At 51.8% G+C, this 21,926-nt stretch overlaps 1 protein-coding gene across 2 annotated transcripts; it reads left to right on the forward strand.

Annotated features, from left to right (window-relative positions):
* The first annotated feature begins 19 nt into the window (after positions 1-19).
* On the forward strand, positions 20-16,823 carry ARMC6 (armadillo repeat containing 6). Of its 2 annotated transcripts, none has more exons than XM_077777357.1 (8): positions 20-345; positions 6,872-7,068; positions 8,226-8,308; positions 10,793-11,366; positions 12,946-13,091; positions 14,418-14,549; positions 14,856-14,993; positions 16,079-16,823. In XM_077777357.1, the coding sequence occupies exons 2-8, from the start codon at positions 6,942-6,944 to the stop codon at positions 16,289-16,291; spliced, it is 1,413 nt and encodes a 470-aa protein (XP_077633483.1). In that variant the 5' UTR covers positions 20-345; positions 6,872-6,941; the 3' UTR covers positions 16,292-16,823. The 2 variants fall into 2 exon arrangements, with proteins under 2 accessions (XP_077633483.1, XP_077633484.1); XM_077777358.1 differs by having other exon boundaries at positions 6,897-7,068.
* Positions 16,824-21,926: the final 5,103 nt, after the last annotated feature.

The following is a 21,926-nucleotide window of genomic DNA, read 5'->3' on the forward strand; positions in this document are numbered from 1 at the left end:
CGCAAGCGGCAGCCGCCAAGTCCTCTTGCGCAGGCGCGCTGCTCGCTTCTACAAGGCAGACGATCCAGAGGCAAAAGATTAATTTGTTGGGGGCGGCGGCGACGGGGAGCGGCCGGGAAAGGACGGCAAACACGCCGCTTCCGCACACCTGTTGGCTCTCTCAGCTTTACCTGCACTCACAGTCGCCCTTGATCACTCCGGGAGCGGCCCGTGGGGCTGAGGGAGGCCGAGGCGGATTGGCGCCTGCGCGCCTGCGCGCGTACGGTGGCCGGAAGGGGCCAGAGGTGGCTCTGCCGGGTGACAGTCGCGAGCCCCACCCTTTTCCCACGTGGCTGCGAAGACCGGGTGAGAAGCGGCGGCTGCGGAGTCCCCTCGCGCTGGGAGGGGAGTGGGCAACTCGGGGTCGGGCTGGTGACTATGGCGCCACCCTCGCGGACTTGGATTTGGGGAGTGACTCTTACAGAAGCCGCCGGGGGACAAAATCCCCCATTTCCCTGGCCTCTGCTTTCTTTTATTAATTTATTTATTCATTACTTATGTACTGAGTGCCTGCTGCCGTGATGAACAAAGTTGGCTGGACCCCAGTTCTCCTGGAGGTTAAATTTGAGGCACTGCCTCGGCAGTAAACGCAAATGAAATAAATGAACTATATCGCTCCAGGTAGATACGGTATTAAAATAGAAGGATAATGCGATGGGAGAGAGGGGGCTGCTTTAACCAGAGTGTTTATGAAAAGAGCGACCCTTTGGTAGCTGGGAAGGATCAGAAAAAGGTGGGAAAGTGCAGGTGAGAAGGTGTGGGTAAGAGACCTGGGTAAGGTCTACATAGAGAAAGTGCTGGTGAGGAGACTGGATTTTGTTCTGAGAGGGTTGGGATGCCACTGCAGGATTTTGAGCAGTGAGGCCTCTTTGTGATTTCAGGTTTCCATTTGGCACTGAGTGGAGAATAGAGATGCAGAGTGTGGCCGGAGGAAGCTGGGACTATGCCTAAACCAGGGTGGGTGTGTCCAGGTGGGGGAAGATGGAGGAGTCATTAGAGTCCCTGCCAGGTCAGGGCAGCGTTTTCCTGATGCGCAGAATCCTGACTAAGAAAGGGAAACTGGCTGTCCGTTGGGGCCTGACTAACTCCCTTTCTTTCCATACCTTGGACGTATCACGAGGGGCTGTTTCCCTCCTTTCCCAGTGTGGACTGTTCCCAGGTGGCTCCCAGACGACCATTCCTAGGCACTTTCTCATGAGCTCCAGATCTGTACTTTTCATTCTGCCCCCTAGCCCCGTGCCTGACCTGGGGGACCCCTGCGGGATTCGCCCTAGAGGTGGTCCTAGAGCCAGACACTCATCTCCCCAGCTCAGGGAGCCCAGGACTGGGCAGGGGGAGGTTCATGGGGCAGGGGGAACAAGGCCAGAGAACACATAATAGGTTCTGCGTGGTCAGGGAAGGCTCCCAGGATGAGGCGGCCTGGAAGAGCTAGCAGAAATTCTGCAGAAAACCCGGGGGAAGGAAGATATTAATGAAGCAGGGTGGCATGATGGCCAGGCCTTTTACTGCTTGTGTGATCTCTGGAAGGTCCTTCCCCTCTCTGAGCTTCAGATTCCTCATCTGTAAAGTAGGCATAATGGCATTCACCTTTAGGATGGTGCCTCTGTGACAGAGTGGCCACTCACTGTTGGCCCATTCGGCTCTGAAGCATGGCTAGGGGTGGTGGAAGCATTGTTTGGTGGCAGAGTCAAGGACAGTCCCTCCAACAGCCACAGCTGGGAAGTTCTTGCCCCTCGGAGCTGGTCAGGAACATTTCCTCACACGCACACACCAGCCCAGGTGCCTCACTGAGAAACTCTACTGAAACAGAAAGTCTTCACTGTTTTCCTTCACCTTTGACCTTGAAAATCCTTAGCAACCCCTAAACAGGCTCCTTGTTCTGGGCCAGAAAGAAAGTGGGGGGGTGGGGGTTAATATTAAGGGAGCAAGGTGTGGTGTTTGATGCCCTTATGCCTCCCCCTCTAAGTAAACTGGTCAAATTACCTCTAAGCAACAAATAAAAGGAACAATAGCTAATGTTATGGAGCTCTTACTCCGTGCCAAATCCTATTCTAAGCGCTTTATAGGAATTAACTGCCTGAATTTGCACTGCAGCCCTATGAGATACATTCTCTTTGTTTATCCCCATATTACACAGGAGAGAGTTGACTTGACCAAAGGTGAAGTTAAGTAGAAGGCCTGGGATTCGAGTCACCCCGGCTGACCCCAGAGCCTGTCCTTCTCCTAGCCAAAACATCTGCACAAACAGATGGAATATTCACTTCCTGCACCACCTCTACAAAGAGAAGCGTGGGCTTGAGTGGCCTGTTTCCCACACGGCCCAAATTTGCACTCAGATTTTTGCCACATTCCTCTGCTGCTGTCCTAGAACTCCCCATGCCTTTGTTCCCCTAACGTTTTCTGTGATGTGCAATTCTTTAACAGACCTGGGACCAGAAACAAAAAATTGTTTTGAAAGACAATATTAGGGCAATTGAGAAAGTTGATCATGGGGTGTATATCAGCAAATAGTATCGTATCACTGTTAAACTTCCTGTGTTAAATTTTAGTTGTGCATTGAACATATAAGAGCATCCTTTTCTTGGGAGATTCATGCCAACGTCTTTAGGAGGGAAGGGTCTGATGCCTGGAGCCTGTTCTCACCTGGCCTGTGTGTATGCAGGAACAGAAAGAGATTAACTTGGCAAAATGTTAACAACTTGTAAACTTAGAATGGGACAGGTGTTCTTTGTACTATTCTTGCAACTTTACTATAAATTTTAAAAATGATGTATTTTAACGGAAACTTAGTATTACCACAACGAACAAGGGAGATCTAGTAAAAGAAGCAAAATGAAAGGAGTTGTTAATCCCCGGTAGGCTCAGGGCCTGAGCCCTGTTTCCCCCTTTGCTAAAAAGAGGTGGCGGTTACTATTAGGTGTTAACAAATCACTTGTACCCCCAAAGACCTCCTTATTGAGATGATAATCTGTTTTTACTGAGGGTTCTTTCTTATTTGACTCAATGACCTACCCCCAGTCTCCCAGAGGAAGAGGCATTGCCCAGGGTTACTGGGCCATCCAGCTGCTGACACATCCCTCTGGCTTTCAGCCTTTGCCTGTGCTGGGTTTCACTTGCTTTTGTTTTTAAACAACACATTTTTATATGTTGTATTTATTTTTATTTATTGTTTTCATTTTTTTTAATGTTTGTTTTACTTATTGTGGGAGAGAAAAAGTGCGAGCTGGGGGAGGAGCAGAGAGAGAGGGGGAGAGAGAGTCCCAACCAAGCAGGCTCTGCATTGTCAGCGCAGAGCCCAAGGCAGAGTTCGATCTCACAAACCGTGAGATCATGATCTGAGCCGAAATCAAGAGTCGGATGTTTAACCAGCTGAGCCAACAAGGCGCCCCCAAATAGTACTTTTTTAAATTGATCTGTTACTTACATACCATGATATCCACCCATTTTAAGTGTACAATTTAGGGGTGCCTGGCTGGTACAGTTGGAGGAACATGTGACTCTTGATCTCAGGGTTGTGAGTTGGAGCCCCACATTGGGTGTAGAGATTACTTAAATAAATAAAAGTTTAAAAATTAATAAATTAATAATAACATGCACAATTCAGTGATTTTAAGTATATTCATAAAGTTGTGTAACCATCACCACTATCTAATTGTAGACCATTTCATTACCCCCAAAGGAGACCCTGCACTCATTAGCAGTCAATCCCTGTCCCCCTCCCTCAGCCCCTTCAACCACTGATCTGTTTTCTGTTCCTATGGATTTGCCTGTTTTGGACATTTCATATAAATGGAATCACATACTGTGTGTGTGGACTGTGTCTGGCTTCTTTCACTTAGCACGATGTTTTCAGGGTTCTTCCACTTTGTACCGTGTGTCAGGGCTTCCTTTTTATGGCTGAGTAACATTCCATTGTTCAGACATATTACATTCATTTTATCCATTCACTTGCTGATAGCTTCCCCATCCTGTTCATGGTTGTCATGATTTATTTGTTGACAGTCTCAGGTGTTTGTCCTGTACTTAAGGTAGCCCCCCTGAGTGGGGATTTTGCAGACCCACATCGCCCTGGTGCTGGTTGATGTGTCCCTCTGTCCTTGATTTCCTGCAAACTGCTCATTAGCTCTGGCTCCTTGCTTGTCCAGTATGAGAGCCACGCATCACATGTGGATGTTTACATTAAAATGAATGACAAAGTTAAAAAAATACACAGTGCCTCAGTCACACTAGTCACATTTCAGCTGCTGGAACTCACATGGATGGCACAGATCTAGAATATCCATAATCACAGAGAATTCCATTGGATGCTTGGTCAGATTGGGTTTGCATTTTTTGGCAAGATAACTTCACAGGTGCTTTTCATTCTTGTCCGGGAGCAGTGGTGGTGGGTTTCTCTTGGTGCTGTGAAATCACACAGTGGACCCATGTACTATCCACTCATTGTCAGGTTCCCCATCAGTTTCGCTCCTCACGGTTTTGCAGCCTGTGGGGAGGGTTGTCCAAATCTGTCCTATTGTGGATAATTAGTTGGAGTTCATCTACAGAGCAGAACTTTTCCTCATCCTCTCTCTCTAACCTGGTAATTATATGAGGGACATAGGATGTGTTTGGACCCTTTATTTGCCAGTTTTCAACAGAATGAGCAGGGTGTGTTTTAGTACTATTATTAGGAACACACAGATTTTGATTTTGGTATCAAAATACTGTTTTTTGTTTTGCTTTTTTTTAAAAGCAAACTTGTCACAACTTTGGCCCATTGATGACTCTTAGGGTTTGCTTCCAAGTCCTTTGACATGATCCTGACAGTTTTTAGAAGCTTCCTTGCTTTCTGGTCTGACAAGATGTTCCTGGCTCATCTCCTCTGGCCTCATTTCTTCTCAGTCCTAGAATCGGCCATTCCTCCAAGAGCCCTATCTTCTTTGGTGGGAAATGGTACTAAGGGACCACAGTTGGCGTTTAGGGTGTTCACTTCCTCTAGGTGTTATTTCTTCTAGGTGTTATTTCCTCAAGACCTGAACTGAGATCGAGAGTCGGACGCTTAAGCGACTGAGCCACCCAGGCACCCCTATTAGAATCTTTTTTCTTTTAGGCTAGTTCCTAATGATGTAAATATTATTACTTACTTGCTATATCCACATTGGCTTCTGAATAACGTTACTAATATTATTTTCAATAATGTGATTACTGAAAACTGTTGAAGATTTTCTTTTGTAAATTTTTCTTTTCTGTCCTTATTGTACATCCCAGTAAGAACATATGGTTCTATCACTGCATTAAAAAAATTTTTTTAATGTTTATTTTTGAGGGGGAGAGGGGCAGAAAGAGCAAGAGACACAGAATTCAAAGCAGGCTCTAGGCTCTGAGTGCAGAGCCCAATGTGGGGCTCGAACTCACAAGCCGTGAGATCATGACCTGAGCCAAAGTCAGACGCTTAACTGACGGAGCATCCAGGCACCCCAATCACTGCATTTTTTAAAGTTTATTTATTTATTTTTGAGAGGGAGATTGGGGGGAGGGGCAGAGGGAGAGAGAGAATTCCAAGCAGGCTCTGCACTGTCAGCATAGAGCCCAATGTGGAGCTCAAACTCACAAACTGTGAGATCATGCTCTGAACTGAAATAAAAAAGCAGGACACTTAACTGACTGAGACACCCAGGTGCCCCCATCACTGCATTTTAAATTCCATGTAGATAAACTGTTAGTTTCATGGTTTTCATTTTACTCTTGATTTTTAGCAATTACTTGCATTTTTATTTTGGTTTGTATTGATTTCTTTATTTTTCTAAACATGTCAAGCATTTACATGAGTTCTAAATTTAACCAATGAAATAAGGTACATTTCGGAGAAAATAATCCAGCTTCTAGTCTTGCCCACATCACCCTTTTCCCTACCTCCCCTTACAGGAAACTATTTCTATTAGTTTTTTACTTAGTGTTCTTATTACTACTAATTTTTATTTTAAAGCATTTACTGGTATAAGAGCGTATCATTATAAGTAAGTTGTTTTATTACACAGTTACATATGGAATACCTAGCTGTATGATAAAATATATGGTTATTACATATCACGATGCATATTGCACATCATAAATAATGCATGTTATGCATAATATAGCATTATAATCATATATTATTTCATTATGATGGCGTAATAACACATGACATTGTTAAGATTATTTTTCTTTTTTTTGTTTACTGTAAGGACACATATTAATATCTCCCCTTTCTTAGATAAAATGTAAACTACCTGCCCTCTTCTGCAGTTTTTTAAAAAAATTTTATTTATTTTTAAGAGAGAGACAGAGTGCTAGTGGGGAGGGACAGAAAGAGAGGGAGACACAGAATCGAAAGCAGGCTCCAGGCTCTGAGCTGTCAGCACAGAGCCCGACATGAGGCTCAAACCCATGAACTGTGAGATCATGACCTGAGCCAAAGCTGGCCGCTTAACCAACAGCCACAGTGGTACCCTGCACTTTGTTTTTTAAGAGAGAGAGAGTGAGTGAGCACACACAAGCGCACACAAACAAGCAGGGGAGGGGCAGGAAGAGAGAATCCCAAGCAGGCTCTGAGCTGTCAGCGCAGAGCCCTCTGTGGGACTCGATCTCACAAACTGTGAGATCTTGGCCTGAGCCGAAATCAAGAGTCAGATGCTTAACTGACTGAACCACCCAGATGCCCCTCTTCTGCACTTTTAGAAGCTCTGCAGATGGTGGGGTATCAGCCTTTTCTGTGACTCAGGTTGTAAGAATTTCTCCTGGTTGATGCTAGACTCTGGCCCTGCTTCCCTAAATGATAGCCAAGCTCACAGTTGTCCTCTCACCCTCAATGAAGCTTGCTTCCTGCCTTGACTTCTCAGCGTGGGAGTGTCTGTCGGCTGGCACCTGTCCCCCATGCACAGGAGATGAAGATGGCCTCCAAGCGCATCACCCAGGAGACCTTTGACGCAGCCGTTTGTGAAAACATTGAAGAGTTCGACATGGGGCCAGAGGAGGCCTTAAGAGAGGCTGTGGAACAATTTGAATCACAAGGTAGGGCAGCATGGCTCTGTCCCAGCGCTAGTCTGGCTCTTTGCCTGATAGCTCCAGTCCACAGCTCTTAACGTACAAGAGTAAAGTCTTACTGTGGCTCTGTCTTGCCTGTGTGGCAGCCCTGGGCCCCGTCCCTTCTCTGTGCTCTGCCCCAGGCAGGCTGGCCGTCTTCTCCCACTTGGATCTTGCCCTCCTTCTACTTGCCTTGACCCCACTCAGACATCTACAGGGCTGACTCCTTCAAAGTGGGTCTCATTTTAATTGCCACTTCCTTGAAGAGGCTTCTCTTGACGATCTCTCAGGAAACAGAGCCACCTGCCTCCCTGCGCCACCTGCACTCCAGCTTGAGTTCATGGGGGCAGAAAGGGGTGCTGTCACCAGCCTGTGGAAACAGGTGGCATCCTCAAAACAGGCCACGGGAACAGTGGTTATGAGGAGACTGTTTACAATGGTGTGGGCAGGGATAAGAGACCCTGTTGGCCACAGCAGGGACCTCCCCTACCCCACAACAGTCCCTGGCTGGGGGTGGAGAGTCATCTGATAGAGGCAGAGGCTGGGAGCTGGGAAGGAATACCCTCCCCAACCCATCCTATCAGGATCTCAAGTCCTGGTCCCCCTTGGCCAAGCGCAGTGAGATACCAGAGGGCAAGGGAGCCCAGGGTCCAACCTCTGTGTCCCAGGTACAGAGTGGGATATAGACACTGGACAGGGACTAGAGGAGTAGCCAGAAGTATTCTGTGCAGTGGGGCCTTCCTGGGTGGTGCCATGGTGGGTGAGGGTGCAGTGAAAGGATGCAGGGTTAGGAGCAATGGGAGCCCCAAGGGATAAGGCTGTGGGGTCTCCTCCCATCTCAACTCACCAGGTAGAATGTGTCCGTTACTGCAGTGATGGCCTGCAGCCTCACTACTGCTCTCCTCTCATTGGTTGGACAGGGCCAAGGGGCAAAGACCACCCCCCGCACCCCACATCCTTATACCCCTGTATGAATGTGGCTGCTGGGTCCTGGTGCAGAGAGTTTGGTGTGGGGAGCTGGGTAGACCCAGACTCAAAGGTCTCCAGAGTGGGGTGGTCCCAGAAGAAGGGACATGACTTGTGTTCTAACGGTCCTATCGGGATGATGGCTGTCACTTGTTTCCTGATTCCCCCACCCCCCGCAGGGGTGGATCTGAGCAACATTGTAAAGCTGGCACCCAGAGTCTCTGCAGATGGACCCCAGGAGCCCACACATGACATCCTCCAGGTAGGAAAGGGTGGCCCATGTGGGCAAGGCTAGCCTTACACATGTGGTTCCACCTGTCTGTTAGGGACACCTTTTCATCGGTTCCCAGATGGCAGATGCAGGCTCTGAAGGGCAGGTACCCAGCATGTACACGCAAACCCAAGCTTGCAGCCAGGGCTCCCTGAGGCCACATTTGAGGGCCTTTTTGGGGTGGATGGTGCTTACGGTAGTCCCTGGTGTTGGGAGCCTTGGGGTAGAGGGCACCTTGGAGGAGCCCCTTGGGAAGAGCCTCCCAACCACTGAGTTTGCTCAGTGATGGACAGGGATTGCAGGAAGAGAACGGGACCCTAGTAAGGCTATCACCTATTAAGCAGTGACTGTTCACCAGCACATTACAGCCTGCTTCCTTAGCCGTAAAATTGGCCTACGAGGTAGGTGGTGTGGTCCCTGACTTACTGATGAGGAAACAGAGACCTGCAGCTTGCCCTTACTCTCTAGCACCCAAGCAAGGAAGGTGACGTTCACAGAGGTTAAATAACTCGCCTGAAGATCACCCATCAAACACTGATAAGCTCTTGATAAAACAACAAAAGGCTCTAGTGTTTATTGAGAACTGACTTTAGAGTCAGTTCTGTGCAAGGTACTTTCTCTGTGCTATCTCAGTTATTCTCCCAAAGACCCCTGCAAGGCTGGGATTATTATCCTTGTTTATACCCACAGATGGGTACTTCAAAGAGAAAAAAATAATTTACCTGACAACAAGTGAGTGTAGTGATAAAAGAGGAAGTTAGAAGACACAGCCCTGGGTGTGAACCCAGCTCTGCCCAAGGCAAGGTATTTACTTCTTCCTGCCCTAGGGTCCTCACCATCTCCTGCCTCATAGAGGCTTTGAGAAAATTCTCATTGTGGTTTTGACTTATTTGCTAGTAAGGATGAATGTATTTTAAAATAAGCTGTCTTCCGTGTTCTTACTGATTTGTACATGCCCTTTATGTATGAAAGATCTCAGTCACAATAGTCTTTAGTAATCACTGAGTATTTCTTAAGTGCCCAGCATTGTGCTAACTTCTTAAAACATATTATCTCAATCGGTTGTTAGTCCATTTTGCTGATCAGGAATCTGACGCTTCCCTAAGGTAACTGACTCCCCTGTGGTCACAGTCAGGGGCAGAGCTGGGGCTCAGACCCAGGTCCCTCTCCCAGGAAAGTCAAGCTGAGAACAGCTCTAATGTCTTTACTAGCCATACAGGAAATTCCATTTATTTACAACCTTGCTCTTTTATTCCTCTTAATTCTGCTTTTAAATTTTTATTTTTCATTACTGAAGAGGAATGTGAACATTCGTGGCATAAAAGGTGTAAGGAGTAGTCAAGCATTTATAGCAAAATCTCAAAGTCCCTGTCCTGTCTCTCCCATCAACCCGCTTCTCTCCCTTCTATGTGGGAGGCACCACACACATTGGGTTTCATATCCTCCCAGCCTTACTCTCACTTTGAAGTTGAACCAGCCCCTTCTCATCCTGCAGCACCATTGACCTCAGTTGTTGTGGCTCCAGTGTGTGAAAAAGGCTTATCTGGAGAAGGAGAAAAATTCAACTCCGTGATGCCTTTTGAAATGAATCCGCCAGAGTCATGAAACTCGTTGCACACAGACTTGTAGAAACAAAACCAAGAAGTCCCGGAACTCTCTGAGAACAAATGAGCCAGACCGGTTTGATGTTTATTTTTGAGGTGGGGGGAGGGACAGAGAGAGAGGGAGACACAGAATCTGGACCAAGCTCTAGGCTCCAAGCAGTCAGCACAGAGCCTGATGCGGGGCTTGAACTCACCAACCATGAGATCATGACTTGAGTCAAAGTCGGACACTTCACTGACTGAGCCACCCAGGTGCCCCTGTATACTCTTTTCAAATTGTTATATTACTTTTTCCCCCAACGGCTTTGTGTTGAATTGGGGTAAATCAGCAGTATGTGCTGTTTGGTTTCATTTGGCAGATCAATATCTGTGGAGTGACTGGGAGAGACAAACAGGAGACATCTGGTTATCAGCAGGTCTGGTAAAGGTAGCTTGTACCTTCCTTGGAGAGCTGGCCGCTGGGGGTGCGATAGTTACAGTTGTATGATAGCAGCCCAAAACAGCAGCCGTTTTATGCTCCTTATGATTCGGCTGGGTTGACTGAGCTCAGCCAGATGGTTCTTCTGCCGGGCTCTCTCGAAGCCTCTTGCAGTGACAGCTGGGGCTGCAAGGTTTAATTTGTCTGTATTCATGTGTGTGGCCCCTTGGAGGGACCCTGAGATGGCTGGGCCCTGTCTGTGTGGCCTCTGAGGCTCAAAGCTCCTAAAAGCACAGGAGTGGAAGCTGCCACAGCCGGACTGAATTTCCACCCCAGGCCCAGATCCCAGAAGAGGGAATCGCAGCAGGACACAACCCTGTCGCTGTGGAACCTCTTTGGGCTGAGCTGACCCTGAGGCTGAGCTGACACTGAGGCTTCTCCCATGTCTTTTAGGCTCTGGATGACCTGCAGGAGTCCGTGGCCCACTCTCTCCCCCAGGAAGTGTCAGCGCACCTTGCCCGCTTTTTTGAGCAGTGCAAGCGGGACAAGGCTTGCCGCTTCCTGGCAGCCCAGAAAGGGGCCTACCCCATCCTTCTCGCTGCCTGGAAGCTTGCAGTAGTAAGTGACCAGGGCCTCCTGCTCCAGGCCCTCAACGCCCTGTCTGTTCTGACCGATGGCCAGCCCGACCTCCTAGACAGCCAGGGCTTGCAGCTGCTGGTGACCACCCTGGCCCAGAATGCCGACGCAGCCGATCTGACCTGTTCTGGGATCCGCTGTGTGTGCCATGCCTGCCTGAAGCACGAGCAGAATCGCCAGAGCCTGGTGAAGGCCGGTGTGCTGCCCCTGCTGACCGGTGCCATCACCCGGCATGGCCACTGCGCCGACGTGGTCAGGGAGGCCTGCTGGGCCCTCCGGGTCATGACCTTCGATGATGACATCCGTGTGCCCTTTGGCCATGCCCACGACCATGCCAAGATGATTGTGCAGGAGAATGGAGGCTTGAAGGTGCTCATTGAGGCCACCAAAGGTAAGAGCAGGTGTGAGAGTGAGAGTTGGGTTTTAAGATTACTTCAGGCATGGCTGGCTCTTACTCTCACCCACATGGCAGCCTTAGTGGAACAGTGTGCCTACTCTTGGTTGCTGCTCTTGGAGAGCTCCAGGCCGGTGCTCATTGGCCAGGACCAAACTTTGTGCCTATCTCTGGAGCCATTTGGGGAAAGGATTTGGTTCCGTCCGTTCACACAGAGAAAGGAGAAGGGAAAGCCTCCCAAGGGGACAAATAAAGGTGTTTCCCAAAGATGGTCCCCAGTGGAGATTTACACTTTGGTTCGTACTTAGCCACACATTCTTATACATGTACATGTTCTTCACTGGGGTGATCATGGCAATCCAGGCACAGGAGGTCACAGCGCTGATGTTCAGACCCAGACTTCCCTGCCTCTGTCCACTGTACCCACCAGAAAAGGCCTGACTGTGGTCCGATGCACAGAAGATGCTGGAAGAATAAATTCTTCCCAGCCTACCTGTGGCTCTGGCTCAATGGCTAGGCTTGTGTGTGCAACTCTGGCCCTGTCTTCTGGAGAGATAGGCTTGCCTCAGTTTCTTCTCCACACCTCTGGAGAGGATGAAAACAGGTTCTGACTATCTGCAAAGTCAGGCTGCTTTTCTGAGAGGTAATTTACATCTTTCTCATTGATACGAGTTCATATCGATCAGGGTTCTACCAGAGAAGCAGAACTAGTGGGATATGTGTGTGGATGTATATGTATATTTATTTCAAAGACTTGGCCCAGGTGGCTGTGGGGCTGCTGAGTCTGACACCCTGGAGCAGGCTTGAGAGGAGCCAGCACCACAGTCCTCCGGCGAGCTTCTTCCTCTTCGGGGAGACCTCAATTTCCCTCTTCAGGCCTTCAGCTGACTGGACGAAGCCCACCCACACCATCAAGGGTCATCTTGAAGCCGGCCAATCATAGATGTCACCACACCTAGAGAGTACCTCTGCTCAGATTAGTGTTCATGCCGGTGCTGGGGGCAGCACCCTGACCAGGGGGCCACAGCAGCTGACTGCCATAGAGCTCTGTATAAATCATGGCTCTCCACTACCCCCCGCCCCCGTGTGGGCCTCAGTGCAGGCGTTTCCTCCCTCGTGCCTCTGCACTTCGTCTTCGGCATCTGTGTTCAATTTTGCCTGGGTCAACTCTATCCATATGTCCCTCTACAGTTTCTGGGTTTCCCGTTGCACTTAGAAAGGTCATTCCCACCCCAGGAACATAAAAATAGCCTCGGATGTTTTATTATAGCTCTATTATGGTTTTCTTTTTTTAGTTGAGATCATCAGTTGGTCTGGAATTTATCTGGGACGCAGTGTGGGGGAGGGCGTGTGCCCGTGTCTTCTCCTGCGGCCAGCAGGGGGCACTGCAGGCCCGGGCAGCCCTGGTGTCCACTGGGGCTCTCCTGGTACCGGTGGCCTCCCTGCCTGGCAGAAGGGCCCAGCTTCTCAGGCAGAGCAGGATTCGGATCAGGACCTCTGGCTCCTGGCTCCAAGCTGGGACTGGTCCTCTGCGTGTGCTCGCCCAGCAGTGGTTCCTCTCCCTCCCTCCCCCCAGCCTTCTCAGACAACCCCAGCATCCTGAGTGAGCTCTGCAGCACCCTGTCCCGCCTGGCTGTCCGCAACGAATTCTGCCAGGAGGTCGTCGACCTTGGAGGCCTCGGTGTCCTGGTGGCCCTACTGGCCAACTGCAGCAATCACCAGGTGGGCATCCAGAGCCATCTTAGGCCGTCTTAGCCATCTTAGAAGCCCCCTCACCTGTGTTTCGATTTGTCATTTCTCTTGATGCCAAGGGAAGGCTCCAGACTTCCCAGTGAACTCTGCCCCTCTGGGCCCTAACCCTTGAACCAGAGCATGCCGCCCCTGCCTGCAGTTTTCACTTCTCATTGACCCGAGGACAGGAAGTAAAGTTTTGGGAGAGAACAAATCCACCCACCCTCTCTCACTGTCCCCTTGCCCCTTTGTATTTTCTGCCAGCAGGGAGAGGAATGCGAGTGGGTGTTGGCAGGGGCTGGCCCAGACCCCAGCTCAGGTGTGTGAAGCTTGAGTGAGGCAAATCCTTGGAGCCTCGGTTTCCCCATCTGTAAAATGGGGCAGGGACCCCTGTTCATTATTCTTTCACTTAGCTGTCGCATGTTAACCCCCTCTGTACATGCGTGGCCTGTGACAGCAATAGTCCTATTGACCCCAAGCCCCGCTAGTGATATCAGCCAGGCTCCTGTGCAGGTGACAGAATGCTGAACCTGAACCAGCATAAGCAGATGAGGCGATGCATTTTGTTTGTACTCCTGGGCAGCCAGAGGTCGGTGGAGGCTTGGTTTCCTTCCTACCGTTTTCCTTCCTACCTCTTTCTCTTTCATGGCTCTGCCGCTCACTGGGGCGGTCAGCGGTCCCGGCAGCATCTGGTCAGCCTCAGCTCAGGTGGGTCGGCACTCAGCTGAGGACCCAGCTCTGGCCAGGGGACCCTGTGCCCTGATTCCTGGTCTGAGCCACACGTCCCCTCTGTGTATGAGGGGTGAGTGTCAAGGTGGTTCAAATACCTGGCTTGGACGCAAGTGTAATTCACAGGGTCTTGCCCCCCTAAGCCTCCCCTGACCCCCACTTTTTCAAAACTTTTTTTTTAACGTTTATTTATTTTTGAGAGACAGAACATGAGTGGGGGAGGGGCAGAGAGAGAAGGAGAGACAGAATCCGAAGCAGGCTCCAGGCTCTCAGCTGTCTGCACAGAGCCTGACACGGGGCTTGAACCCATGAACATGAGAACATGACCTGAGCTGAAGTCAACACTTAACCAACTGAGCTACCCAGGCACCCCACTCCCCTGCCTTTTCTATGCAGCAGGTAAGAACCCTGCTGTTACATGCTGTCTGCGTGCCCCAGGGTGGCCCCACCTGTTGTTCAAACAGCAAAACAATCCCAGATCCTCCCTTCTGACCCCCTCTCACAAACCAGCAACCGAGCAGTCATTGTCTGGCACAGCACAGGAGGATGAGCTGGCCAGAGGTGACCCCCACATTGCCCTCCTTTTAGGACCTTGTGAAGCAAGTGTTGAGTGCCCTGCGGGCGATCGCAGGCAATGATGATGTGAAGGATGCCATTGTTCGAGCTGGAGGGACAGAGTCCATTGTGGCTGCCATGACCCAGCACCTGGCCAGCCCCCAGGTACCTACCGCAAGCGGGATGTGCACAGAGTGGGGTACCATGGCTGTATCTGCATGGCGCTCTTCCCCATTTCCTCAAGTAGGCATAGGGCTGGGGTGGGGTGCACAAGAGGCCTGGGTTGAGACCCTAAGAGTGTAGTTGGTGTTTTTATCACCCGGAATCATTCTGTTTATTACTGATCCAGTATATACATGGACTGGCAGTCATCTATCTAGGTGAAATTGGGGAATTAACTGTGGCGGTCCTGGTGGGCCTCCCCAAATGATGGGTATCTGACTGTCTCGGCCATTTCTGTGACCCCCACAGGTGTGCGAGCAGAGCTGTGCAGCCCTGTGCGTCCTGGCCCTGCGAAAGCCAGAGAACAGCCGGGTCATCATGGAGGGCGGCGGGGCCCTGGCTGCAGTGCAAGCCATGAAGGCACACCCGCAAGAGGCCGGAGTGCAGGTGAGCCTGGGAGCAGGAGAAGGGGTCAGGACTCAGGCCCTCCCTGTCCCCATCCCCATCACAGCCCAGTTCTCTCAAGGTCTCCCCTTCCCAGCCCCCAAAGTCCTGTATCTGTTTCCCAGTTCTGCCCATGGCTGTCTTCCTGTTCCTTTGCTTTGCCTGCAGTGATCTTTTCCTTTCCTAGCAGTCCCTAAAGGGGGGTAGTTAGAGGAGGGAGAGATGGGAGGAGAGCAGGTGGGGGATCTGCTGGGGCCTTTGGAAAGTTCCTTGCTGACCAAGACCACTCCTTCGTGTTCTGCATGTGGGACCCACTGTCCATGCCTTACTGGCAAGTCAGGGAAGCCGAGCAGCAGACAGGGCTGTGTGCACCCCTGCCAGAGACCCACATGGCTCCCTGTAGCTGCCGGCACTGTCCCCAACTCCCCTGTTCCCACCTCTAGCACCCTCCCAGCACAGGGGTCTCCTTGTTGGTCCTTAGACACGCCAGGCTCTGTCCCACTCAGGGCCCTTCTGCTGATAGTGTCTCCTCTGGGACACTGTGCCCTTGGCTCGCTCATCACCTTGCCCACGCCTGACCACCCTGGCCAGACAGCTCCTCACACCTCACTTCCTCATCTAGCCTCCCAGTGGTGGGGTGCTTTGTGACACCCACACATGGCAGAGGAGCAGGGCACAGATGTTGGCGAATGGGCGCTGATGTAATTGACAGGTGGACCATGAGCACAACCTCCCTCTTCCCACTGTCCCTCTGCCATCCTGGGGCCCCTGCCCAGGCTCTTGCCAGCCTCAGGGGATCTTGCTCTGAGACCAGGTGTCCAATACCTGAGGGATCAGCCCCACCTGCCAAGCACTTGGCTACTGCCCCGAGCTTTAGTCTCCTCACAGAGATGGGGAAATCGGCCCTGCCCCCCAAGGCAGCTGAGAGGATGAAGTGGCGACGTGAACCTAGCCTGATGAACCATGGCAGAGGCACCTACTGTATGTTGGTTGTGGTCATCTTTGCCTGCTCTGTTATGGTGAGGGCCCCGAGGTCAGAGTAGACCCCATGCATCTTACAGCCACTCACCTTCAGTTCTCCTTCCCAGAAACAGGCCTGCATGCTGATCCGTAACCTGGTGGCCCGGAGCCAGGCCTTTTCACAGCCCATCCTGGACCTGGGGGCTGAAGCACTCATCTTGCAGGCCCGTGCTGCCCACCGTGACTGCGAGGATGTGGCCAAAGCTGCCCTGCGGGACCTTGGCTGCCGCGTCGAGCTCCGAGAGCTGTGGACTGGCCAAAAGGGCAACCTGGCACCGTGACCCCAGGCTCAGTCTGGGCTGTGGCTCTTCATGAGTCATGTGACTCAGGACCAGGGAGGAGTCACTCTACTCCCCAGATTCCTCCCCCACTCAGCCAGAGGTGTTTTCTGATAGGCACCAGGTCCAGGCTAGGGTGTCAAGGGAGCATTGGTGAAGCGTCTACACAGCAGAAAGCAGCTCCTGGGACCTGGCGTCTGTTCACCTTGTTCCCCTCACCAGCCAACAGCATTGGTGTCATCCATCCTGCCCTCCCACCCCCACGCCTTGCCCTTTCCTACCAGAAGGGCATCCTTAGCATTGTCTAGGGGCGATGTGCCGATTGAAATTTGGAAGCCATGCTGGCCAATCTCACAGCAGGGTGGGGCCCTCCTTCCACTCCTACAAGTCTGTTTTCTTCCCTGCTGGTCTCTCACTTGTAATATGGGTTGCAGGTGCCTTGCTTTGCTGGATAGAGGACGGGGACCAAGCTCTTCTGCCTCCAGGGGTCCCAGGCCAGCCAGTAATGCCCAGTAATAAAAGATTGTTAGCTGAACAGTGGAGGGCTCTCTTCCATAGTGCAATGGAGTGTGGAGGTTGCATCCGGCCGCCTGAGAGAATGGGAGAGGGGCAGACCTCTGGGGAGGCTGTGCGGTCACTGAGGAAAGCAAAGGAGCTTTGATAACAGCCTGGGGTATATGATCTGCTGTCACTCTCAGACAGGCAATCTGCTCTGGCCATGGTCCACACCAAGGGTCTCTGGGCCCAAGGCCCCTATTTCTGGGTATGTATCACTCAGTCAGTCTGTGGCCTTGAGCTAGTGATACAATCTCTCTCAGCCCTGATTTGATCGTAAAATGGGGAGGGGGAAAATAGAGCCCCCTCTGAGGGGTTCGAGCAGAGCTGGGCACATGGGAGGTACCCAACTATTTTAGCTTCACTACCTCAGTTTCCCTAGAAGGACTGACCTGTATTCCCCTGCCTGGGGACTTGAAGTCATTGCTCTCTGGGTGGCTTCGGCAGCCTGCCTTCCTGTTTTGAGCCTCACTTTCTGTAGCATGGACATCACTGTTGCTGCCCCCAGATGCTCATTGCAACCCCCAGGTGTTCTGGGGGTCCCCAGGAAGCTGTGCCTGGCAAACCCCAGCTCTTTTCTGCAGGTCTCCTTGGGGGTCATGTTGTGGTCATCTGGTAGCTTGTGTGGCCACACGGCCCAGGCAGGGTCAGGCAGCTCCGAGACCCCTGGTGGGCTCCAGGCGCTGTGCCTGACCTCTCCAGACCACACATTGGGAGCCCCTTGCCTCTCTTGGAACACTCAGCCTGTTGCTTGTCATTCATCTCCCCTAGCTTGAGAAGGGCCTGAATTTAGTTCTTGATATTAACTGAAACCCTTTTCTAGAAGGCTCCTGGTTTCCATGGCTGATGCAAATAGCTGGGGCAGGGGGTGGCATCACCCTAGTCCTAACTCCCTATGGTGGTCAGGTCTCCCCAGCCATCGGCTGGGAGGACTGTGCCAGCTCAGGGAGGCTGACTTGAACCTCAGACCCAGTCACCACATTCAGACTCCCCGACTGGGAACTCCCCAAGCACATACAAGGATTCTTGTATCTGCTCCAGGACCTGCTGTCCTGACTTGACTTCTGGGTGGGCCCCCCATGTGACCTTGGGCCATCTTCAGGCCCTGTGAGCTTCATGTATTCTCGTCTGTCTGATGGGAGCTGGGTAGTGCCAGCCAATTTCTGGGGAAGCCTGAGGCTCCATTCCTATCATTCCTGCCCCAGCTCTGCTCTCAATCTGTCCAAGGCTCCCCATTGCCCTCCCCATAAAACCAACTGTCCTCCAGACCCTGCCCACCTCCCAGTCTCATCTTCCCCACCATTCCTTTTTAGTTGTTTTTCTAGCCACATCAGCCTCCGTACCTCTGGGCCTTTGCACATGCTGTGTCTTGTATGGAGCACCTTTCCCCCAGCCCTCCTCATGGCCAGCTCCTTCCTGGCACCAGGTTCCAGCTCACATGTTGCCTCTATGGGGAGATTGCTCGTTACCCTTCACTGTCACCCTGGTCCCACCACCTCGTGTGCTGTGTCTCTGAGCTCTAAGCCTGTCTGAGGTCGCCTTGCTTGTGTGCTTTCCTGTTTGTCTGCTCCCTACTGCCCATGAGTTCCCTGTAGGCAAGCTCCTATTTTCCTGCTGTGTTCCAGCTTCCTGTAAGTGTTTTTGAATATACACCTAAATAATAAAGGGAGTGGTTTGGAGGGAAGGCCTTTGCCCCCACAGCTCCAGTGTTCTCCCCTGGGCTGGCCAGCCTTCCTCCAGCTGCAGGCCTCTTTGGGGAGGCATGGCTCTAGCTTATCAGTCCTTCACACCTTAGTCTGAGAAAACGGGCTTCGTCAGTGGGTGTGGCTCAGGGTTTGGTTGGAAGTCCCCAGGGTAGGTAGGAATATCACTGAGGTTGGGTTCCAGGCTCTGCTCTGCCACCTCAGGTGAACCTCAACCTCCTGTCCTGAAATGGGTTGAGTGTGTTGCTGCACAGGGCCACAGCTCCCAGCAAGGCACACAGCCCTTCTCTAAGGAGTGCTTGCCATCCTTGTTGATTGACATTGAAACCAGGGCTGAGGAGGAAACTACTGCAAGGGAGAGGCCAGTGTGTTCAGAAAATGACTCTACTGCTGTGTGATCTTGGATGAGTGGCCCAGCCTCTCTGAGCCTCTGGGAGGCTGAGTGAAACTGCCTTGAAACCAGTTGGGCTTGGCTGTCAACACTGCTACATTCAGCAGGTGTCCCTCCACCCAGGGGAAGACCCAGGGTCCCGGGTTATGAATTCATCTTTGAGAGGCAGGGCCTATGAATCCCATTTTCCAGATGAGAAATAGACTTATTGGCATTTGAGGGGCCACAGTGGGATGAGAACCCAGCTTGGCCTGCCTCCGCGCCCCTCCTCTTGCCAGTGTTGCTAACCTGACCTTGGGCAAATGGCTCTCTGGCCTCGGTTGATTAAACCCTGTCACTATGCCCAGGCCTGGCTCACAGCCATCTTGTCAGATGATTCCTGGGATCCCCGCGAGGTAGAGGAGACAGGAGGACAGAGAGACAGTGTCCTGCCCAGAGCCAGTCAGGCTGACACAGAAGAGTTAGGATCCCAGATACCCTGGCCAGGCACAGCTGAAGTACCCATAGTGGGGGTGTCAGTTACTGATGCCAAGGGGCATCACTGGCCATTGTTGGAAGGCAGCAGGGAGGTTGACTGGCGCCAGCATGCTGACAAGCAAACAGAAGCAAGGGCCCAGGCAGTGCCTTTGGCACCCTCTGGAGAGGCAGCCTAGTGCTGGGCTGCTGCCTGACCCTTGTCTCAGTTGGCACTGTCCCTAGGGTACCATGGGACCTTCCAGGAGCTTGCTGCCTCCCTCTCAGGGCCTGACAGGTGGGTGCTGTGAGCAGGGACTCCTGTAGCATAAATATCTCCCTCTTTGGGTGGTAAACCCCACCCATAGTTGGTCTATGTCCACATTCCATGAAGTACTATTTACAGAAAGGGAAACAGGCCCCGAGAACAGTTTATCCATCACCAACACTCAGCAAGTGCTGGCTGTGGACCAACGAAGTTGTCAGCATTTTACTTCCATTCATTTTGTTTGGGCTGCCATTAACCCTGGGAGGTAATTTGAGAAACTGAGGCAGAAAGTTTAAGTCACTTGCTGAAGGTCTGGCAGCCAGCAAGTAAAAAACAGGGACTCAAACCCAGCCTCAGGCCCTTTTGGCAAGGAACACTTGTAATGTGAGGATCAGTTTTCTCATCTGCAAAGTGGGTGCTGTCTCCCTTCCCCACCCCCACTCCCAACCATCTGGAAATCAGGTCAAGAGATGGTGTTTGGGAAGCACCCAGCCCAGTAAGGATCTGATTGATACCCATTAGGTGTTCAGTAGACCTCAGAGCCCTCCTTTTGTCCAGTGAGCAGAATGGAGACCAGGGTCTGGAAGTTGCTGGGAGTTATGGAGAAAGGCCCAGGTGGGAATATCATGGGTCAGATGGTGGCCTCAGGCTAGTGACATCCACAGTGTGAGCCTTGGTGTTTTCTTCTTCCTCCCTACTGGGAGGCCTTTGAGCTGTTGTGGATGAAACACCTAGCAGGGAGCTTGCACAGTCCTGAAATGTGAACCCTTATTAAAGCCTAGCTCAGGTTTGCTCCTTCCCAGGATTCCTTGGTTATGAACTTGATCTCCACCAACCATAGCCTGCACCCAGAGGAAATAAGAGCCAGAATCTGGGAACATTTATAACCCTCTCCACTCTGGCTGGCCCTGGAGATTAAGGGAGTGCACTTTGTGAGTTAGAGAACTGGGTGGGCTTGGGGGAAGTGCCAGTGACACTGGAGCACTGGATGGCAGGTGTCTTCTCTAACTGCCGGGGTCAGTCTGCAAAGAATTCCACGAACCACACCTCACAAAGAGGCTGAGGCCCACAGGCCAGACAGACTTGCTGAGGCTCAAGTGCTTTCACCAGAAGGATGAGGCCAGGGCTGGGATAGAAGTTCTCACAGGGAGGCAACCCAAAAAAGGAAAGATCAGCGTGTAGGAATCATTGTCCTCTGAGGAAACAGATCCACAAGCACCTTGCCCAAGGTTGTGTAGTGGGCGGGTCGCTGGACATGGATTCGACCCAGACCGCTCAGGCCTGTGGTGGCTCTTCTCTGAAATTGCCTTACCCCACTTCCAAAGAACAGGCTGCTTTAAATTCACCCCCAGATTTAACCACTTGAAGCGCTGTGGGCAAGGAACTTGACCTCTCTGCCAGTGGTCGCTTTGACCTCCTCGGATCAGGATTAGTTTTCAGTTAATTCACAACAGGCTTATCTGGGAGAAGGCCCAATGGGAATGTCATGAACTCAGAGAAGTCAAAGACTTCCAGAAAAACCACAAAGCTCGTGGGTAGGATTCCACCTGTCTCCATGTCTTCACAACAACCTGGAGCTGCAGGGGACGAACCTGAGTGACCTCAGAGAGTCTGCCCTCTCCATGTCTTTCTTTAATGGGAAAATAACGGAGAGTGGGGGAATGGAGAATTATCCAGGAATCTTTCAGCTACGATGCTCCATGTTCACAGCCAGAGTTGGAAGTCTTGTTTCTGTGCTCTGTGGTCAGAGGGCCAGCTTCTTTGACATAGCCTCAGGGGACCCTGCACGGGGCGTCCGAGGCCATCTATAGCAGCCACTTTCCGGACCAAACTCTGCACCTTGCACGCGCCAGCCGGTCGGAGGNTGCCCCTGCGACCGGCCTCTGGGCCTGCCCGTCTTCGGCTTCGTAGCCAATCCTCATCGCCCTTCAGGCTACGCCCTCCGTTCTTCTCGCGCCAGCCGCGCCAGCCACTTCGGAGCCCTGCCCTTGCCCCCCAGGGATTGGTCCTCAGGGCTGCTCATCCTCTTCCAGAGCTCCAATCGTCGCCTACCTCCAGGACCTTACCTCCCGGCACCTCGCACCCTGCTGGACCACCTCGGGGACCAAAAACCTAACCCAAGAGCCCGCCTCTCCCCGTCAGTAATTGGTTCTAAGCGCTGCCTGTCTGTTTTATGCTAACCAATCCCTGTCTTTCCCAATGCTGATTGGCCAATGCGCATCCAATCGGAGCGTGGCGTGGACCCCTCCCGCGGCGCGCGCTGGGGGA

Source organism: Crocuta crocuta, unplaced genomic scaffold (genome assembly GCF_008692635.1).
Source record: "Crocuta crocuta isolate KB4526 unplaced genomic scaffold, BGI_CrCroc_1.0 scaffold77, whole genome shotgun sequence".
Lineage (NCBI taxonomy): Eukaryota > Metazoa > Chordata > Mammalia > Carnivora > Hyaenidae > Crocuta > Crocuta crocuta.